Source organism: Typopeltis vanoorti, chromosome 4 (assembly GCF_054136105.1).
Source record: "Typopeltis vanoorti isolate ZY-2024b chromosome 4, IOZ_Tvanoo_1.0, whole genome shotgun sequence".
NCBI classification, from domain to species: Eukaryota; Metazoa; Arthropoda; class Arachnida; order Uropygi; family Thelyphonidae; genus Typopeltis; species Typopeltis vanoorti.
Genome location: NC_143552.1, coordinates 163965218 through 163988108, shown reverse-complemented (window position 1 = coordinate 163988108; position 22891 = coordinate 163965218). Strand labels below are relative to the sequence as shown.

At 36.5% G+C, this 22891-nt stretch overlaps 1 protein-coding gene across 1 annotated transcript in view; it reads right to left on the bottom strand.

Moving 5' to 3' along the window:
• The window catches only part of LOC150107817 (sodium-dependent dopamine transporter-like), a 361184-nt gene that overhangs the window by 6250 nt on the left and 332043 nt on the right, over window positions 1-22891 (bottom strand). Inside the window, exon 11 of the mRNA XM_090392068.1 lies at window positions 8393-8566. Coding sequence (XP_090248194.1) covers window positions 8393-8566 — 174 coding nt within the window. The remainder of the gene's footprint in view (window positions 1-8392; window positions 8567-22891) is intronic.

Below are 22891 nucleotides of genomic sequence, written 5' to 3'. Positions count from 1 at the left end.
TGCTCAGAAAGATCTCGCCAATTTTTGCATTTTTTGTTTCGCTCATCCCTATTATGTCGATCTGGTATTATCAAATTCCTCAGCTAGCTCCATTTCTTTGCCATTAAGGCTTCTTATATTGACAGTACCGACCTTGAACTCTGGTGATGTTGATATGGGGTGGGTTTTAGGATTTGATCCAGTTGCTGACTAATCGCTGTTTGCCCTGGTTCCCACCCGAAAACAATGGGGGGGGGGGGGTCATGTGTAACTGGGCGATGCCCCAGCCAGTATGAAATTCTGTCATGTACCATCATCTGATATTTTGGTTTAAGCCAATAAGAATACAATTTGGTCGGCAAAATCCCAAATTGCCAGCCTATCCTTCTTCTTTCAGTATCCAAGTAGTTACCTAACAGTGTGCATCATGAGAAGGTGAGGATTGGACGTTAGGTCAGAAGCCCTGGTCGGTTCTCTGCATTCCTTTAAAGGCTATGTGGAGATCTCCTCTCAGGTATATAGCTTTGACCTTAAGCACCCCTGTATTAATTTCAATGGGTTTTTATTTGTTTTGATGAATCTGTAAATGTTATAAAGTAATACATATCCTTTGTCATATTCTCCTTTTACTAAGGGGACAGTGCAATAATCATCACTAATTTCTACTTAAGTACAGCTGACAATTGCATGTACATAATGGGATAATCTAACTGCACTGAGTATAACGCATAGCATTATTATACATGTCTGTAAGGATATGTGCTTTGCATTATTGTATACTAAGCAATGAATGTGAAGGTGATTAGCCTCTATATACAAGTAGCCCAGTCGTGATGCTACTTAATGCGCAAATATTTATTTGCTTACACTTGGATAAAGGATTAAACCAAGACTATAATTTCTTGGGCAAATGTAAGAAAGCGAAACACTGTGTAAAACTAGCTAAACAAAAGTCATGGGAGAACTTTGGCAAGAACATAGAAAATAAATATCAAGAAGGTGGTAAGATATTCTGGAGGTGGTTGTAGCTTAGAAATGGAGGAAAGAGTGCTGTAAAATATAGGTGACATGAAAACAGGAGAAAAAGATATCCTTGAAGTATGGAGTAATTACTTCGAAAAATTGCTAAATGAAACAGTGATAGCACAGTGTTAAAAAACACTCAACAGGCATGCAGTCGGGAATACATACATCCATACTTGAAGTAGAGAAAGTCATCATCAAGGGCTTGAAATGTGGAAAGGCAGCAGGAGTAGATGATATTCGACCAGAAATGCTGAAGTATGGTGGTATAACAGTCATACAGTGGCTGCACTGCATAGTTCAGAAAGCCTGGACAGAGGGACGAATTCCCGATGATTGGAGTAGAGCTCTAATAGTGTCCATATATAAAAAAGGAAACAAAACTGAATGTGAAAATTACAGAGGTATTTCCCTACTGGGTGTTCCTGGCAAGATCTATGCAAATATACTTGAGAAACGATTGAGAAGAATTGTGGAAGAAAAGCTTGGTGAAGAACAAGCTGGATTCAGGCCAAATAGAGGCTGTCAGGATCAGATCTTCACTTTACGACAAATAGTCGAGAAAGCATGGGAATATAACAAAGATCTGTATTTAAGTTTTGTCAATCTGGAAAAGGCATATGACAAGGTGCCAAGAAACAAGCTATTCGAAACGCTACAGTTATATGGTGTCAATGGGGCATTATATCAAGCAATACTTTGTCTTTATTTGAGTTGTAAGTCAGCAGTTAGAATTGAAGGAAGTATAGGAAGATGGTTTAATATTAAATCTGGTGTGAGACAAGGATGTACATTATCCCCTCTGTTATTCATTATCTATATGGATCACACTATGAAGGAAAGTGGTATTAAACATGATATCAGAATTGGAGATGTTAATGTCAGCTCTTTGCTTTATGCGAACGATGTTATAACTCTAAATAAATCCACTACAAGTTTGCAAGATTCCCTGCTAAATTGAATAACTGTTGTAATAGATATGGTATGAAGGTCAGCATTAAAAAGACAAAGAATTGTTGAAAATGTCAACTGTGTTGTGAATGGGGAACCAGTGGAACAAGTAAAACATTTCAGCTACTTAGGCAAGATTATTAGTGAAGATGATAAATTAAATATGGAAATAGACAACAGAATCAACAAAGCTGGTATGGTAGGAAGTCAATTGAATAAGAGAGAAATTAGTCGGAACAATAAATTAGCTGTATACAAGACAGTGTTCAAACCAGTTTTAATTTATGGATCTGAGAGCTGGGTCAGAAGTAAAACACTTGACCAAAGACTAGAGTCCTGAGAAAGATTAGAGGCGTGAACAGATGGCATCAATGGCAATATCATATTAAAAATAAGGATATTAGGAAATAACTTGACATTGTCAGCATCCAGGAATGTGTTAGCAGAGCTAATCTCAGGTGGTATGGTCAGTTAAACAGAATGGGCGAGGAAAGATTAGCAAAACAAGTGTTCTCTGCCAGGTTGGCAGGAAAATGATCCAGAGGAAGACCAAGGTATAGGTGGATTGATACAGTACAAAGTGCCTTAGACGATAGAAATATAAGATCTGATAATGATAATATTGGAGTCTTGACAACTAATAGACTGATTTGGAGGAAAGTAGTAGATAGGAAGTTAGTAATGGTGTAAATTTTTCATGTAGTACTATCATATCCTGTACACCCCTTGAGGGTACATGTCAGGAATTTGATGATGATGATACAATTTCTTGGTATCTTTAATTTATATTTTCAAATGAACACAAAAAGCATACAAAATTGTACTTGATTGATTGGGATGAGGTGGTATTCACTTTGAATAAATATTATTATTATTATGTAACACCCTCCAATGAGTCCAAAGACTCATCGAGGGAGGGCACCTACTCTACACCACTAATTTACCAACTACAATGAACTGCAACTACGCCACGCCATTTACCGCCCACCACCACTAGTATTTTTACAGACAATCACAAACATCCATGCCCACAGCCCTTTGGATGCTGAGTGGATACGCTGACCACTCGGCCAATCTGGCCAGCATGTTGAATTAGTTCAAGTTAGTACAACACATTTATTAGCCAGTAATAAAAATTTTGGTAAACAGTAGCTATTCATAATGCAACTAAGTGGACCAAGAATTTTAACTAATATGAACAATTCTAATAAATCAACATAGTTTATTTATTTATGTTTATCATGTCACTAAGTTTCACATCACAAAATACTGTATCTATATTTGCATTAAAACGGGGGCGGGGATGCTAGGTCTGGATTACAGAATGCAGACAGGAATGAGCCTGCAGAGGAAGGGAACAGTTAAAATTTGCCCTTACTTTTCATTTATCATATTCCTGCCATGTACAGGATATGCTAGTACTACATGAAAAATTTACATTATTACTAACTTCCTATCTACAATTTTCCTCCAATATAATAAATTTAGTTGAATCCTTTATCCAAATGTGAGCAAACAAAGTTTGCTCCTGAAAGTATCTTCAAGACCACCTTACCCCAGTCCTGAAGATACTTTCAGGCACAAACTTTGTTTGCTCACACTTGAATAAAGGATTAAACTAAATTTATTATACTCTGACCAAGTGAAAAATAAACTTTCAACAAAAAAAAAATTTTCCTCCAAGTCAGTTTGCTACCTGTCAAAACTCCAGTATTATCAGATCTTATATTTCTATCTTCTAAGGCACACTTTTTACTGTATCAATCCACCTATATCTTGGTCTTCCTCCTGCCAACCTGCACATGACACTTGTTTTGCCTCTCCCATTCTGTTTAAGTGCCCATACCACCTGAGATTAGCTCTGCTAATGCATTCCTGGATGCTGACAATGTCAAGTTCTTTCCTAATATCCCCATTTTTAATATGATATTGCCATTGATGCCATCTAATTCATGCCCCTAATCTTTCTCAGGACTCTCAGATCCATAATTTAAAATTGGTTTGAACAGTCTTGTATACAGCTAATTTAGTGTTTTGACTAATTTCTCTCTTGTTCCATATAAAACTGTATAACCAAGAGGAGACCTCCACATAGCCTTTAAAGTAATGCAGAGAACCCACCAGCATTTCTGACCTAATGTCCAATTCTTACCTTCTCGTGGTGCACCGTGTTATTTATCTACCTCGATACTGAACAAACGAGGATGGGCTGGCAATTTGGGATTTAGCCGACCAAATTGTATTCTTATTAGTTTAAACCAAAATATAAAATGAATGCACAACATGACAAAATCTCTTCATTTATTATAAGTTTAATTTAAAATTATTTAGATTACAGTATAGTACATATTTATGCCCTCAAATATCTGGAAACAGGAAAAGTGAATTTGAAAATACAAAAATTTACATTTAGAAGCAGAAAGCAATGACATCTTTAAGCTTTGTGAATCTGGAATGTAAGTTGTTGAACTTGCCAAGTTTCAGTTGTCTCACTCTACAGAAAATAACATTGTAAAAATAACTAAAAATTTTGGACAAGGTGAGAAGTGCTAGCGTTTAATTCTTGTTAGGAAAAAGGAACCCTTAATTCCTGAAATTGAAAAAATAAATAAATAAATAAAAAATTGAAGCAGATATCACCACCAGGTAATGAATACAATATGACATTTTGAGAGGAGAGGTAGAAAAATCAATAGGATGGCTAAAGTACAAGAGTCCTGGTAATGATAACATCACTGGAGAAATGATTAAATATGGTGGCGAAAGTATGGTTACAGAAATGCACCAACTATGTAATATGGTATGGAAAGAAGAGAAAATGCCAGAGGAGTGTGAAATCGATATTAGTGACATTATACAAGAAAGGAAATAAGATAGAATGTAAAAATTATAGAACAATTGCCTTGACAAGTCATCTTGGTAAAGTGATGATGATATTGACAGAAAGACTGATAACACAATTGGAAGCATACCTTGCAGATGAGCAAGCAGGGTTTAGGAAAGATAGAACTACAATTCGACAGATTTTGACAATGCAGTTAATAGCAGAGAAATCTAGGAGAAAAACAAACACATATATACTTGCTTTATTGATTTTCAGAAGGCATTTGACAGTATCAGAAAGTGACATTAGCAGTGCTAGAATCCCATGAAATTGATAGAAAGCTAATAGCTATATTAAAAGATGTTTATAAGAATGCAGTTGCAGCAGTTAGAATAGGTGATTTTGGGAAATGGTTTAAAACAAGCAGAGGTACTAGACAGTGGGACCCAATATCACCAAGCATTTTCATTGTGCATTTAGAAAGAGCAATGGATAAAATGAAGGAAGATGCAAAAGGAATATCAATATACAGGATGAGAATTAACAATCTCAGATTCGCAATGAAATGGGTATTATTGAAGAATACGAAAGATAACTATTTCAATGTTTTCAAGAAAACATTGAAACTGTTAAATGAGGAATGGAAGAGATCTGGACTTGTTATGAACTTGGAAAAAACAAAGACAATGGTATTTGGTGAGAAGAACATGAAACAAAAGATACAAGTGGATGGAACTGATATAGAAAATGTAGAACAATTCACATATTTGGGAAGTAAACTGACATGTGACTTGGACTGTAAAAAAGAAATAAAGATCGGGATTGCAAAGGGAAGAACAAATCTGAAGGCCATGGATAACATCTGGAAAAGTAAAGTGATCAGTCTGCAAACAAAACTAAGAGTACTGGAAACATGCATCTTCAGCGGTGTACTGTACGGATCTAAAACATGGGTAATAAATAAGGAATCAAGAAAAAGAATTTTGGCATTTGAAAGAACTTGTTACCGGAAGATTCTAAGAATAGGATGGGTACAGAAAATCGCCAATGAAGAGCTCTATCAGAAGATACAACCAAAACAGAATCTAATGCAGAAGATTATAAAACGGAAGCTGCAATTATTTGATCACATCTGCAGAATGAGCAAGGATAGTACCAAACATGAATGTCTTTGGTATTATGGATGGTGTAAACAGAAAAGGTAGACCATACAGAGAATGGATTAGATGACAAAGGACTGGTGTGGAATGGGTTTACAGAAACTGCGACATTCTACACTGGACAAAGAAAGGTGGAAGAAGATAGTGAAGGAGGCATCGGACACCAATGGGCAGTGAGCCCATGGTTCATGATGATGAAGCCATTCTTTGTGCATCATTATACTTCTGAGTGTTTGTGTGATTAACTGTAAGGGTAATTGTGCTTAATTTTCACATCTTTCCGGACCCAGATTCAACTCTTGCACTATCTACTGCCTCTCATGTGGCAAAAATTATGGGTGTAAGTTCTGGAGCACAAACTTTTAAATTTACCTGAAAGCTAAATCAATGCAAGTAGTAAAATGATATATCACCATGAGAGTATCTCCATAGGGTACAGCTCCCAGGGACCTTAATAAATGCAGTAACAAATCTGAGTAGTGACTCTTCCCATGATATATGAGGGGTACCCAAAAATAACCAGAATCTGAACTTGGCACGTGCATTTTCTAGTTACAGATGATGCCGCTGGACATCGTGAATGTGCAGTTTTCTGCACAAATCTGGCAAGTGGCATCATCTTGTGTGAACTGGTTCATTGTTCTGGCTGTTTTTTTGTTAGTGCTTACAAGCAAGTGGCATCATCTTGTGTGAACTGGTTCGTTGTTCTGGCTGTTTTTTTTTTTTTGTTAGTGCTTAAAAGCAAGTTTGGCAATTTTCTTCCCACACAGACAGTGAACCAACATTTTTATCTCAATGTTTTGAGAAGACTGCATGATAGTGTGCGATGAAAACAGTCAGAAACGTGGAGTAGCAGAGATTGGTTGCTACACCACAACAATTTCCAAGCCCACATGATCTTGTGGGCTGGGGCATTAAACTGTCCAACAGTTCTTGACAAAAAACAACAGAGCAGTTGTTCCCCCACCCTCTGTACTCACCCAATCTCTCTCTCTCTCCATGTGACTTTTTATTTTCATGGATAAAGAAAACCATGAAAGGGCAGCGATTTGTTAGTGTCAACAAAGTGAAAGAAAAGTTGCCATAAACAGTATTCCAATTGAACAGTTCAAGAACTGTTTCTAGCAGTACTTTGAAGGAGACTAGAATATGGTATTATAAACTTTAATAAAAATTTAAAAAAATAAAATAATTCCAGTTATTTTTGGGTACCCCCTCGAATAGCAATATGCACATCTGAAAGGAAATGTGCTAGGCATTTTGGGATACTAGAAATGATGTGATGTCATCTGCCTCCATATAAAAAGTATCTTAGTGATGAAGATGCTTTGTGCACAAATTTTGTATGCTCATATTTGGATAAAAGATTAAAACAAGAACATAATTTCTTGCTTAGTATAACTTTGTAACCAAGCAGGAAAAAAATTTCTCCAACCATCTGCCATACTAGTCCTAAGAAGACCACAATATAGTAATTGAAATATAACTTAACATTTTCTCTAAAATAATATGATTCCAATTATTATGAATGCTATTAATTTGTTACTTAACAATAATTAATTCATGACATGATTTTTATTCTATAAACTGGCAACTCAGTGATTAATTCAACATATTGCTCAATCAAAAACATTAGAATATCATAATAATTACTATCAAAAACCTAAATGTATTAATAGCAGATATGTTACATCAATTTTTATATGCTCATTGTGTTTAATGCAGCACACTTAAGTTAGAATACTTTTGAGAAATCACTGAAAAGTTAGCATACGTTTCAGTGATTTCTCAATTATCCACTGTTGTGGGAAATTATTTCTCGGGCAACTAACAAAAAAAAGCACAGGTACAAATTGCTGTTGCATGAGTTAGTTATTCTGCTTACCCATTCAAATACCGGATTAAGGTATTCCAGTTATATGAAGACTTATTACATGGTGCATCATTGCATCTACTTTTTTTTATAGACCACAAATACTATACAAAAAAAAAAAAAAAAACAACAACAACAGCAGATTACTGTTTGCCAAATAGCTGCATAACTAAACAGAGCAGTCCAGATAATAGGTAACTCACTGTATAACTTTCGCTGAAATATCTTCATGACCCAGATATTGTATATGTAGCAGCTGACTTGATGTGAAGTGCCGTGCCGTGCCATGCATTACAGTGAATCATAACCCAGATGTTATGGCCTTCACTGAAGTCTCATTAATGAGAGCTCAATTCAATAAGGATTGAAACTTGTCTAGGCAGTGACTGCCATCATAATGTTATATGCTCCAGAAGAGAGTACACTATGCATTACAGGATACAAGGGCAATTTGATTGAAGTCAATTGCTCTATATGCAAGTAGCCTAGAAGAGAAGATTTTTCTTGTCAAGTGTAATATAAAGATGTATATACATAATTATGTTGTATCTTATTATTAGAATAAAACAGATATACACTTACTGTAATAACATTAGTTTCTGGTGCTCGTTTATAAGCCACAAAAGCCAATACTGGAATCCAACCAAGGGTAAAAGCTAAAGCTAACCAACCTAGAACCAATCCCCAGTCTGGATATATATAACCAGGCCTTATTTCTTCATTAGCTTTGCATACCATGCTATAAACAAAAACTACCTACAGGAGAAAAAAAAGAACGTAAAATAAGGTGATGTTCAAAATTTGTATTTACAGGATAGTGAGATAATCATATAATATATTAAATATCCTATATATATTTTCCATTTTTGCAGCAATAGTATTTGCATTTTATTGTAAATTATATATTTAGTTTAATCCTTTATCTTTAAGTGTAAGCAAACACAGTTTGCACCCGAAGTATCTTCAGGACTGGCGCAACTCATGGCAAAGGTGAACTAAGTTCTCATCACTTTCCTTAGTATCCTATAATGCAAAGCACATCTCCTTGTGGACATGTATAATGCTATGCATTATGGGAAGGGTCACTACCCAGACCGGTTTCGACCTTTATTGAGGTCTCTTCAGTGGGAGCCAGACCTAGAGGTGATACCAAGGTTGAAGCAATGCAGAAGACATATTTCCATTCTGCATTGTTTCAACCTTGGTATCACCTCTGGGTCCCACTGAAGAGACCTCAATAAAGGTCGAAACCGGTCTGGGTAGTGACCCTTCCCATAATGCATAGCATTATACATGTCTGCAAGGAGATGTGCTTTGCATTATGGGATACTAATGAAAGTGATGAGAACTCAGTCCATCTTTGAGTTGCCCTAGTCCTGAAGATACTTCAAGTGCAAACTTTGCTTACTTACACTTGGATAAAGGATTAAACTGCATTTTATTGTTTTTGACTTTTCACCAGGAGACACAAGTCCAACTAGGCTGGCAATAGCATAAACTGCACAAATTACCTAAATGTGCTTAAGATCAATTTTCCATTTATGAGGATAAAACTGGAACAACCTGAGGGAAAAACTAACCCCCATAATCTAAGATTAATTCAATACCTAGGAGAGAGAAAGCAGCAAGTGAACCATATATTGAGTAATCACCACTGTAGTCAAACCAGTATGCATTCCATATATCAAATGTTGATTTGTATATATTCATTCAGCTTATCTTCATTTTTATATTTTTTCCATACATTTATGCACAAACACATTAATTATTGACACATGCAGTACTGCCAAATTAGATAACCATTACACATAAATCCTCCAGCTATAACTAATTCATTCTTAAAATTACATAAATTCACTGCTTTTTTTTTAATCTATTGAAGAAGACCATTTCACACCTTTTCTACTCTAACAGTAAAAAACAAGCTTCATACAATGTACTTGTTCTTTGCTATATTTCTATTATGTCCTGTATATTTCATAAACTTATATACTTCTTCTTCTTCCTTTTTCCCTCTTTTACCTTGTGATGTCAAGGGTTTTTCTATTCATTTAACTGCAACCATACACAAGAATAAGGTAGTTAGCCCTATGCCTGCAGAAGCACAAGTTCTCAAGGCTGGTTTGCCTGCTTGCAGGAGGGAAAACCCTGCAGTGACTGGCTAACTTGGTCTGAGAAAGATCCTAAGCTCCTCATGTCAGCAACGGGAATCGAACCCAGGACACTCCTTTCCCAGGCATATGGTTCCAAAGTGCATAGCCACTCAACTAACCAAATGGACTAAACTCATATAATTCAATTAAATCTCCTTTCTATCTCTTGTTAGATAAGCTCTTTAGATTATATCTCCCTAACTAATTCTAATAGGTATCATGATGTAATCTATAGAGTTAGTCAATCTTCTCTGTATAAACATATACTCAGTGAGAGGTTTTCGGTATATGAAAGTGTTGCACAACAAAAGCCTATCAACAATTAATTACACATATTAGATGTTTTTGATAACTTCACAACTGTTAATTATCATTGATAAACCAGAATACAAATGATAAATTCGTTACTGTATGCATGTTGGAACATTGCTAGTTGCTGCTATCACGTTCTGTGGTATCAATCGCTAAATCCTAGGACTGTGGCATTTAAATTTTCGATGGAAGCAGACCATACTTGATGTAAAATTAAGCCTTGCTTTTTATTGCATTTTTATTGTGTAGGGATCCTAAGCATTTGTGAGGCTTCTTTATATTTTCTTGTGAAACAGTTATTATTAATATATGGCATTTTTGTTTGTTGCCAGAGTACTTGATGGCTAGTAGTGGTTGTGTAGAATCTCAGGCCTGATTCTTCTTTTCTTTTTTCAATGTCTTTTATGTGTTCAGACATGCAGTTCTCTCCCAACCTTCCTGTCTGGCCTATGTAACAAATGCCAGAAGAGCAATGAATCTCATAGATGCCTGATTTTTTCATGAGGTGATATGGAGGTTTTGGTGGATGTAGGAATCTAGATATTTTTTGAAAAGGTAAAAAGAGTCACTTTTATGTTGTACTTCCAGAGCAACGCAGGAACTTGTGACCTTCTTGATGCAAGATAACGTGACTGCATTCTTCAAATCTTTTAAGTAAGGAAGTTGCAGGAGATGTATAAAGAATTTTTCTGATTGTCATCATCATTATCAAATTCCTGACACGTACCCTCAAGGGATGTACAGGATATGATAGTACTACATGAAAAATTTAATCATTACTAACTTCCTATCTACAATTTTCCTCCAAATTAGTCTGTTACTTGTCAAGACTCCAACATTATCAGATCTTATATTTCTATCGCCTAAGGCACTTTGTACTGTTTCAATCCACCTATATCTTGATCTTACTCAGGGTCGTTTTCCTGCCAACCTAGCAGAGAACACTTCTTTTGCTAATCTTTCCTCGCACATTCTGTTTAAGTGACCATACCACCTGAGATTAGCTCTACTAACGAATTCCTGGATGCTGACAATGTCAAGTTCTTTCCTAATATCCTCGTTTTTAATATGATATTGCCATTCATGCCATCTGTTCATGCCTCTAATCTTTCTCAGGACTCTCATATCTGTGGTCTCTAGTCTTTGGCCAAGTGTTTTACTTCTAACCCAGCTGTCAGATCCATAAGATAAAACTGGTTTGAACACTGTCATGTGTACAGCTAATTTAACGTTCCGACTAATTTCTCTCTTATTCCATATGAATTTATTCAATTGACTACCAACCATACCAGCGTTGCTGATTATGATTATTTCCATATTTAATTTACCATCTTCAGTAAAAATCATGCTTAAGTTGCTGAAATGTTTTACTTGTTCCACAGGTTCCCCGTTCACAACACAGTTGACATTTTCAACAATTCTACCTATTTTCATTGTCTTTTTAATGCTGACCTTCATACCATATCTATTACAACAGTTATTCAATTTAGTCAGGGAATCTTGCAAACTTGTAGCGGATTTATTTAAAAGTATAACACTGTCCGCATAAAGCAAAGAGCTGACGTTAACATCTCCAATTCTGATATCATGTTTAATACCACTTTCCTTCATAATATGATCCATATAGATAATGAATAATGGAGGGGATAATGTACATCCTTATCTCACACCGGATTTAACATTAAACCATCTTCCTGTACTTCCTTCAATTCTAATTGCTGACTTACAACTCAAATAAAGATTAAGTATTGCTTGATATAATGCCCCGTTAACACCATATATCTGTAGCATATTGAATAGCTTCTCTCTCTTACCACCTTGTCATATGCTTTTTCCAGATTGACAAAACTTAAATACAGATCTTTGTTATATTCCCATGCTTTCTCAACTATTTGTCGTAAAGTGAAGATCTGATCCTGACAGCCTCTATTTCGCCTGAATCCACCTTGTTCTTCACCAAGCTTTTCTTCCACAATTCTTCTCAACCGTTTCTCAAGTATACTTGCATAGATCTTGCCAGGAACACTCAGTAGGGAAATACCTCTGTAATTCTCACATTCAGTTTTATTTCCCTTTTTATATATGGGTACTATTAGAGCTCTACTGCAATCATTGGGAATTTGTCCCTCTGTCCAGGCTTTCTGAACTATGCAGTGCAGCCACTGTAAGACTTTTATACCACCATACTTCAGCATTCTGGTCGAATATCTACTCCTTCTGCCTTTACACATTTCATGGCTTTTTTTCTACTTCAAGTATGGATCTGTATGCCTGTTGAGTGTTTTTTTATCACTGTGCTATCACTACTTGTTTCATTTAGCAATTTTTTGAAATAATTACTCCATACTTCAAAAGGATATCTTTTTATTCTGTTTTCATGTCACCTTTTTCATCTTTAACTCCTTTTACAGCACTCTTTCCTCCATTTCTAAGCTTCTTCAATAACCTCCAGAATATCTTACCACCTTCTTGATATTTATTTTCTATGTTCTTGCCAAAGTCTTCTCATGACTTTTGTTTAGCTAGTTTTACACAGTGTTTTGCTTTCTTACATTGTCTCTGTATTCTCTAAGAGCAAAAGCTGACTTATTTGCCAGGAAATTTTGATATGCTTTCTTATTTTCCTTCATTGCCTCTTTAATTTCCTGTGTCCACCATAGAGTTCTGATTTTTCTATCCTTCCAGACAACCTCACCACATGCATCTCTGGCAGAATCAATCAGGGTTTTCTTCAAGGCTTGCCACTGAATCCCCAAGGTTTGGTTCCTGTTCTCAAACTTTTTAATTTTTTCTTCAATAATCTTTGTGGATTTTAGTCTACAGTTCACATCTGAGAGCTGCTCAACTTTTATTTGTTTTAAAACTTTCTTACATGTTAGTCTTTTCAATATGAAATTCAATTTTATCCTGCTCAAGACTAAATAGTGATCGCTTCCAATTTCAAATCCTCTGTACACTCTGGTGTCCTATACCAGGGAGAAAACATCTCTATCAACAGTAACATAGTCAATGAGACTTTTCTTATTCCTTGCCTCTTCTCTCCATGTTAATTTGTGCACATTTTTATGTTGAACATGGTGTTAGTAATAACCAGTCCATGTCCTGAGCAGAAATCCAACAGGTATTTGCCATTATTATTAGCTTTGCTCTTTTCTCCAAATTTTCCCAAAATATTTTTGTATGTCTGACAATCATTTCCTGCTCTGCTATATTTAGATCCCCAACAAGGTCCAACTTTTCCTTTTTCATTGTGTCCGTTGCTTTCTTTAAAGCATCAAAAAATTCCTCCACTTCTATCTTAATAGAACCTACTGTGGGACCATAGGCACAAATAAGTCTCATTGTCCAATTCCCCATTCTGATATTTGCCCACATCACTCTACTCGAGACTGCCTGCCATTCAAGAAGATGAGCCTTGTATTTTGTGTTGAATATTATGGCTACTCCTTATTTTCCTTGATTGTCATTTCCTGAATATAACATTTTGTATTTATTGTTCAGAAAGATCTCACCAGTTTTTGTCTGTTTTTGTTTCAGTCACCCCTATTATGTCAATCTGGTACTTATCTAATTCTTCAGCTAGCTCCATTTCTTTGCCATTCAGGCTTCTTATGCTGATAGTACCAATCTTTAACTCTGGTGATGTTGAGTTGGGGTGTGCTTTCAGATTTGTTCCAGTAGCTGACTTTTTGCTGTTCGCTCTGTTTCCCTGGTGAAAACAACGGGGACCTTGTTTAACCAGGCGATGCCCCAGCCGGCATGAAATTTTGTCATGTTGTACCATCTGTATATTGGTTTAAGCCAATAAGAATACAATTTGGTCGGCTAAATCACAAATTGCCAGCCCATCCTCGTTAGTTCAGTATCCAGGTAGATACCCAACAGGGTGCACTACGAGAAGGTGAGGATTGGACATTAGGTCAGAAGCCCTGGTCGGTTCTCCACATTCCTTTAAAGGGTATGTGGAGGTCTCCTCTCAGTTATACAGCTTTGACCCTTAAGCACCCCTTTCTGATTGTCTTAGGTTCAAAATCCTTAAGTACAAGGTTCCGTCTGAGGTAGTGCAGTTCTTCATTCCTTTTAAATGATGTGCTTGATATATTGTATGCCCTGTCTCGTAAAGTTTTACTTATGCCTATCTTTTGCAATGGATGGTGGCGTGAAGCGACATTTAAAAATCTTCCTGCTGTGGTAGATTTTCTGTATACTGAAAAGGATAACCATTTTTCCTCATTGGTTACTTCAAAACAAGAAAATCAAGGAATGGTAATTTTTTTTTTTGTGTTGTTCTAATTCAAAAGTGAATTTTGTATTGGGATGCAAGTTGTTCAGATAATTTTTGAAAGCAATCAGCTAATTGACTGTTCGTGACCAAACATATCATCAATGTAATGTAACCAAATTTTGGTTTCTTCTGATAGTTTTTTGATGCATTAGTTTCAAAATTTTCCATAAATAGGTTGGCTAAGGCCGGAGAAAGGGGGAACCAATTCCCAATATTTGTCTTACCTTATATCAAGAATATCGCAGACAAATTGGCAGTGTTGCTCTGCGAGTACAACATAAAAATGGCTTTTTTTTCCTTTACAAAAAATATCAGAATTACTACACCCACAACCTCTACATCACCCCATGAAAAAACCATGCATCTATTATATAGGCTAGATAGGAAGGTCAGGAGAGATCTGCATGTCTGAACTTGTAAAAGATGTCGAAAAAAGAAGAGAGCATAAATCAGGCCTGGCATTCCACACAACCACTACTTCCCATAAGTACTGTGGCAATAAACAAAAATGTCATATATTGATAATAGCTTAGGATCCCCACACAATGCAATAAAAATCATGGCTTAATTTTACATCAAGCAAGGTCTGCTTTCATCAAAAAATTAACTGCCATGGACCTAGGATATAGCACACGTGATATCACAGAACATGATAGCGACAACTAGTAATGTTCCAACACACATACAGCACCGAAATTATCATTTGTATTTTGGTTTATCAATTATATTTAACAGTTGTGAAGTTATCAAAAACATCTAATATGTGTAATTAATTGTTAACAGGCTTTTGTTGTGTAAAACTATCATGTAGCACTACCTCTGATGATGTAAGTCTTATGATGTACAAAACTTGTCAGGTTTTAATTGCTTATTTTTATTAAACTCGTTATTTATATTATAATGTGGTCCCAATACCGAAAACTTGCCACAGAACTGCTTAACCACAGAAAGCTACGTGTACAAATATATACTCGATTTTCTTGACCTTCATTAAAAACTTCAATGAGTGAAACTGGAAGACATAATCAAATACTGATCTGACTAAGTGAGAAAGAAGAAATTTTTAATGCTCTTGAACAGATGGAGGTTTGATCTTACTTTGGGGAAGATGGCATGGTGATGGCTGTTCCAAGGAACAGAGGTCTTTGGAATGAAAACATAAAGAGAGAGAATAAGAGGTTGACTCAATAAGTTTGAAGCTGAAATGTATACAGATGTTGCCTCACAGTTAATCATGTTTCTACTCATGTATAGAGGAAAGTGAAGATGTGGTGGTTTGACGTATCCACAAAAATACCTATGGAAAAAGCATAATGCTGAGAGAGAGAGAGAGCATCAATGAGAAAGTGATACGAGGAAATCTGCAAGAAAGGGAAAGGTTATTCATTCAGTGGACTGACCTCTTCTGGATAGCATCAAGTTTTAACATCTAGGACAGTTCCTGGTTTACCATCCTGAATGTGAAAACAATATTCTAAGGGTTTTAGTGAATTTGGGATGTTTATATGTTTAAAGTTGTAGAGGTAAGAAGTAGTGTCATTAATAGAAAAGAACATGAAGTCTTCAAGGGCCTAATTAGTTTGGCTGAGCATTCTTTTAGCGTACATGCTGATATCCAAGCTGTCACTATTGCTGAATTCCTATGCCAGTTAAAATTATAGCAAAGGTTACAGCAGTACAGCAGTCGTACGTGAAGCGGCCAAAGAATTGTCAGTGCCCTTGACCATTTTGTTTAATTTGAGCCTCAGGACTGGATCAGTCCCAAGGGGGTGGAAAGAGGGAAAAATAGTTCCACTGCACAAAGGTGGTTCCAAGGCTGCTGTTGAAAATTACCGGCCAATCAGCATAACAGGAATCATTATCAAGGTCTTAGAGAAAATAGTCAAGAGGAAAATACAAGATTGGATAGAAGAAAATGGGATACTGTATCGGGGACAGCATGGTTTTGTGAAGGGTAGGTCATGCCTCAGTAACTTGCTCACGTATTATAACACAGTGACGGCTGAACTGGATAAGGGTAATGGGTTTACGGTGATTCTACTGGACCTTGCCAAGGCCTTTGACAGGATACCACATGGAATTCTAATCAGTAAATTGGGGCATATGGGGATGGACATAGGGTTGGTGAGATGGATAGGAGGGTGGTTGACGGAGAGATATCAGAGAGTGGTTTACTCAGGAGTAGAGTCCACAAGACGGCCTGTGACTAGTGGTGTGCCACAAGGATCTGTTCTTGGACCACTGCTGTTTAATTTGTTCATAAATGATATAGGAAAGGATCTGAGAGGAACAGTTCATTTGTTTGCGGATGATGCGAAGTTGGGTAGGGCAATAGTGAATGCAGATGACGTCAAAATTTTGCAGGATGATTTGGATAGATTGGAGGTCTGGGCTAAGGAGAATGGATGTCAGTTTAATGTGGCAAAATGTAAGGTTATGCATTTTGGGGTGAAAAGATTGGAGGCAGTTTACTGCATTGGTGGAACCGTGCTCCAGGAAATTAATGAGGCACGAGATTTAGGAGTGTTGGTAGATAAGGAATTGAAATTTAGGGGACACATTGCAAAAGTGGCCAAATCAGCTCATCAAATCACTTGGTTGCTGAAGAATACGTTGACAAGCAGAGACAAGCAGGTTATTGTTCCTCTGTATCAAGCCTTGATAAGACCCCATCTAGACTACTGTGCTCAGATTTGGTCACCTAGGTTTCTTCTTGATGGGGAGGAGGTGGAGAGGATCCAGAGGCGAGTGACCAAGATGATAGCAGGTCTGTGGAATGAACCGTATGAGAACAGGTTGAGGATTTGTGGGTTGCAAAAATTGGTTGATAGGCGGAGGGGAGATATGATTGAGACATTCAAATTACTGAAGGGTTTCTATAAAATTAATTCAGAAGATATTTTTGAGAACAGGGCTGGTTGTGGGAGGACTAGGGGACATCCATGGAAACTGGGCAAAAGTGTGGTTAGTAAAGGTGTTAGAGCTGGGTTCTTTACTTTTAGAGTAGTGAATGAGTGGAATGCGCTCCCTGAGTCTGTGGTGGATGCTGTGACAGTGAATGAGTTTAAGGCGAGGTATGATAGATACTGTATGAATGTCAAATAGTTGTGATGAATATGATTTGGGGCCTCCCTCGATGAGTCTAATGACTCCCTGGAGTTGCCCGTAATAATAGTAGTAGTAATAGTACATAAATAATCAAAGATAAATTATTAAATAATATGTATGTACAAATTAATTATTTGTAAAAGGTTAAAAACATCATACAATTTGTCTGAGTCTGATAACAGCTGTCTGAGTGTATATGACTTGGCTAGACAGGTAAAAATTTCATTCCTCTCTTGTGGCACTCCACAAGAATATGACAAATAGTAAGATGTGTGTTGCATTTTTTACACACAGTTGGATCATCAACCCTCAGTAAATAAGAATGTGTAAGATGATTATGACCTATGCAGAGTCTAGGAAGAACAACTTCCTATCTTCTCTTTCTACATTGACTAGAATGCCAATGCTTAATGATGACTGCCATTGGGCAATTAGTGTTGATCTTATAATAGTCTGTATATGGCACTGTCAAACATTCTTTTAGATCAACTTATATATTGGTTACACATGACTTTAAATTTTTCAGGAAATGACAACATATACTAAAATATTAATTAAAAAACTTTAATCAATACTTTCCAATATTTCGGCAATGTCACATTGTCATCTTCTGGGAACATAAAACTATGATGTGCACGTAGGCACTAACAACAAGCAAATGAGGCTGAAGAAGGGGAACTGGCGTTGGTCCTAGAATCCTAAAGGGGCCCACTAGCGGGCTAAATTGAGTTGTCTTTGTTGTTGGGCTGATGTTCTAAGGATGCAAGCTTCCCAAATTTGGGGCAGTCTCATGCACCCAAATTTGTTGAGATTTGGGAAGTTTTTTTAGAGCTGAGACTGATTCCAGGAACAATCTTTCATATTTATATTTGCTACGGTGTGGTAAAGTGGCTTTCTTCCAGCGTATTCTGTAGTGGGTATTTAGAGCATGGTCCGCAAGTCCTGAGTGGCTGTATTGGTGAAACCGGATGTAGTCTTTGTGTTCAGATATTCTGATGTTAGCTGTCCTGCCTGTTTGGCCGTAATAGGACAGTTTACAGCTGCAAGGGACCTAGTATACTCCGGGTAGGTCTAGGGGAAGTGGCTGGTCTTTGGTGGAGCAGATAAGGGATGCCAATTTCTTATGTGGTTTGTAACAGGTAGTCAGGCCATATTTTTTTAAGATTTTTGTGAGCTTTTCAGACATGCCCCAGATATATGGAATGGTTGATAGATTTAGTGTAATCTGTGTTAAAAACAGGGGGGGAGGGTTAGTATTTTCTGGATTTTTTGGGGTTTGTAGCTATTGGCTAAGAAGGTGTTAAGGATGTAGTTATGTAGTTTAGTTCAGTAGTTAGGGCATGGTTGTCTGAACAAATTAATTTAGCCCTGTTATATAGGGTTTTTATAATCCCATATTGTTGTGGGGGGGGGGAGTGTGATTGCTGTTGAATGTATCAACCTGTATGATTAGGTTTTCTGTAAACAGAGAAAGCCAAGGATCTATCAGGCTGGCATGTAATTAGAGTGTGTAGAAAAGGGAGACTGTTGTTGTTTTCTTTTTCCAAAATGAACTGGATTCTGGAGTGTTGATTATTTAAGTGTGTGTTAGGAAGTCACCACATACTTTCTTCACATACTGTTTTGCAGTATGCGAAGAAAGTATGAGCTGATATAGCATCTGTAGTCTCATTTCCCTTAATTCCAATGTGGCTGAGAATCCAGCACAACCAAACATCAAAATTAAGAGGTTTCATTTTGTACAACAAGTGTAACACCTCATACAGCAATGGATGTGGATTATACATAGGACAGGAGATAACCTGTAAAGAGCTCAAAGAGTCTGTATAAATTACACACTTTTGGTAGAAGTTTTCTTTTATATGCACAAGTGCAAGCTGAATGGCATGCAACTCTGCTGTATAATACTGCAATCAGGTTGGATATAGTAATGTTAGAAAACACAGCTAACATGGGTGGCATTTCTTGAGCCATCAGTATGGATGGGCAAGAAATCAGAATGGGCTGCTCAGCGTGTATTAAACAATTGCAGGCAGAAAGATAATGGAGTATGAGACTTCTGCAGATGACAAATTGAAAGGTTGCAAAATGGAGTGCAAACCTGCCATGGAGGGATGCTGTTATGTTTGGTGTCAACATTCATGCTAGCAGCTTGCATAGTCTCTTTAACATGCATACCAAAAGGAAGTATGGCAGTCTGATGTGTATGTGATACTGAGCTTTTCAATGCAGAGAAAAAACACTAGTTCATGTAGGATGATCTGAAAGAAACTTTATCTTCAGGGCATAATTAAGAGACAACTGTTTCTGTCTAAGTGATGGAGCTGGTTCATTTGCTTCAACATAGAGTTTGAGTGGGTGACGTGAAAGGCACCAGTAGCTATCCGTATAACCCGATGATGGATAGGATCCAACCACTGCAGGTTATTCTGAAGGTATGAAGTAGAAAAAAGTGCTCTTTCATTATGACAATGCACCGTTCCAAACATCGGCCATCGCAATTTGCAAGAATTGAGGTTCGAATTGGTTCCACATCCACAGTATTCTCCAGACTTGGCCCTGTGTGACTTCCTCTTATCCCAAACTTAAAAATTTGGCTCGGTGGAGAAAACTTTCTTCAAACGAGGATGTCATAAAGGCTGTCAATGACTATTTTGCATAATTTGACAAATCCTACTTTTTAGATAGGATGAAAAAATTGGAAACTCGCTGGACCAAATATGTAGACCTCGATAGAGACTATGTTGAGAAATAAAGGTAATTTTTTTCAAAAAAAACAGTTTTTAACTTATTTTTTTTACCAAACTTTTCAAACAATCCTTGTACAAAGACAGAGCAATAGGTTGATAATCATTCATAGCCAATACTGATTCCAAAAATAGCCTCTCAGATCTATAGCTAATTTCTTGTAATATCAATGTCTTACCATATAGATGACTGCAGATGTAATTTTTGTGTTTTTCAAGGTGGATGTTAATTAATCTACAAGTCTTTCCCAAAGCAGGCTAAACTGCAGGAACAAGGAACAAAAACACAAATACAGTTGCATTAGATCTGGGAGACAGTCATTCTGAGACCAGATCACCTGACTTCTCCAAATTAACCATATGGTTATCTGATCCACAGAGGACTGTGGAATATCTGATTACTTTCATTCAGATACACTAAATTTTTATTTTTTTATTTTAAATTACGTGACTTACATATTAAGTAGTCTTAAAAAAAATTGGAAAGAAATTGGTATAAGTGAATTTATTCATTATGTTTACCATGTAATAGTTTCTTTTAATACTCTGTCACGAATGATTTAGTGTTATAATTAAATTCACTTATCTTTCACTACAAAGAATAAAAATTATGTAATTCAATTTATAAATTGTTTTACTAAAACAATTTATAAATCTAATTTGTTATAAAGTATTGCTAAACTTTTGCAATGTTTCATAAAGGCAACAGAGACAATCATGCATTGCCATGGAGTTGTGCAGCTCTTAAACTATGAAAATTGCTTACATTTTGTCCAACAGATAAAGAAACTATCATTATTTTACTTTAATAAAGTGAATGCTGTATAATAAAACTATTTTTCTTACTTGAAAATTTATTTTGCACGTCGTTTCATCCTATCAGATGAGGAGAGTGCCAGCAGTTTGAAGCTGCTGTGCATGTGCAGACAATTGAAGCATCAGTGCAGCTAAGTATTTTTGCTATATTTACATTACTATGGAGACTAGAATTGGAAGGAAAATATAGGTTCTGTTTAGAAAGGAGAAAGAGTTATAGGAATGTATTCAGAGATCTATAGATTACATTCTTCCTATAAGTCTTTCTCCTGAGTTATAGGAATGTAATCCTGAAAGTATTTATTCTCTCAAATGGTGTATGACCACCAGAAGATAAAATCTAGAAAAAGACCTCTAATGTTCTTATTTTTAAAGAATAAACAGGAACTCGAGTTTAGAAAGAACAAATTCCAAGACTAGTTTTGGTCTAGTGTTTGGCCTATTTATTTAACCCTGCATTCCTGTCAATGAATGAAACTGAAGACAGAACATTTTAATTCAGTTTTCATCCCCCCCTCCCAAAAAAAAACAAAAAAAAACAGTGTCTTCACAATAGTGTGTGTGTGTGTGTGTGTGTGTGTGTGTTACAGAATACTGAAGAAAACTGTATGATTCAGATAAAGAAAGGAACTGAATTCATGTAATGTAGATTTGTTCAGAGAAGTGTAAAAACAGTTTATGTATTTTCTCTTCATGGATAACTTTCTTGAAGAAGAGTAATTTTGACACTGACGTCCTGAGTTAGGAAAAGGTTCTTTTATTGGGAAAGAATGTTGATTTTGAATTAGTGAGATGACTCTCATTTGGAAATTGAGTGAACTGATTGTACTAGAATGCCAAAGGTGTTCGTTTAGAACATTTAAATAATACGATATGAGCCTACCTGGCTTCATAAGTGCAGGAAAAACACAAAGGAAATATTATAAAAGTTAAATTCACACACATATATACAGTATATATATATACAGTATATATATATATATATATATATATGTGTGTGTGTGTGTGTGTGTGTGTGTGTAGAAAGTATTTTACCTTGGGTATAATAAATGTTAAAGATACCAAGCTATTTTAAACCTGGTTTTACTCCATTTCCCAAGCTTACTTGGGAAATGGAGTAAAACCAGGTTTAAAATAGCTTGGTATCTTTAACAGTATATATATATATATATATATATACGAGGAGTGTCTAAAAAGTTCGGTGAATGGTCCGATATCTCAACAGCAACAGGTGCGCGTGCGTGCACATGACTATTCAGAGACACGTCGAGAAGCACCACCTAGTGTGGAGCACACATGATCATCAGGATGAACCTGCTGCAGGCAGTCGAACGTAGTCAGTGTGAGAGGTAGGGTCACAGTGCAATGGAACAATGAGTGAACATCAAGTTCTGCTACAAAATGGGGAAAACAGTGAAGGAGACGCATGAAATATTGGTGCAAGTGTATGGGACAGAAGCCATGAGCAGAAAATGTGTTTAAGACTGGTTCAAACGCTTTCACGATGGGAAGGAAACGACTGATGATGAGCCATGTTCGGGTCAGCTGTCAACAAAGCAGAACCCCACACATGATCGAGCGAGTGCGACAAATGCTGGCACGAGATCGGCGACTGACTCTACGATTGATGGTGGAGGAATTGGGCATTAGCAAAGACACA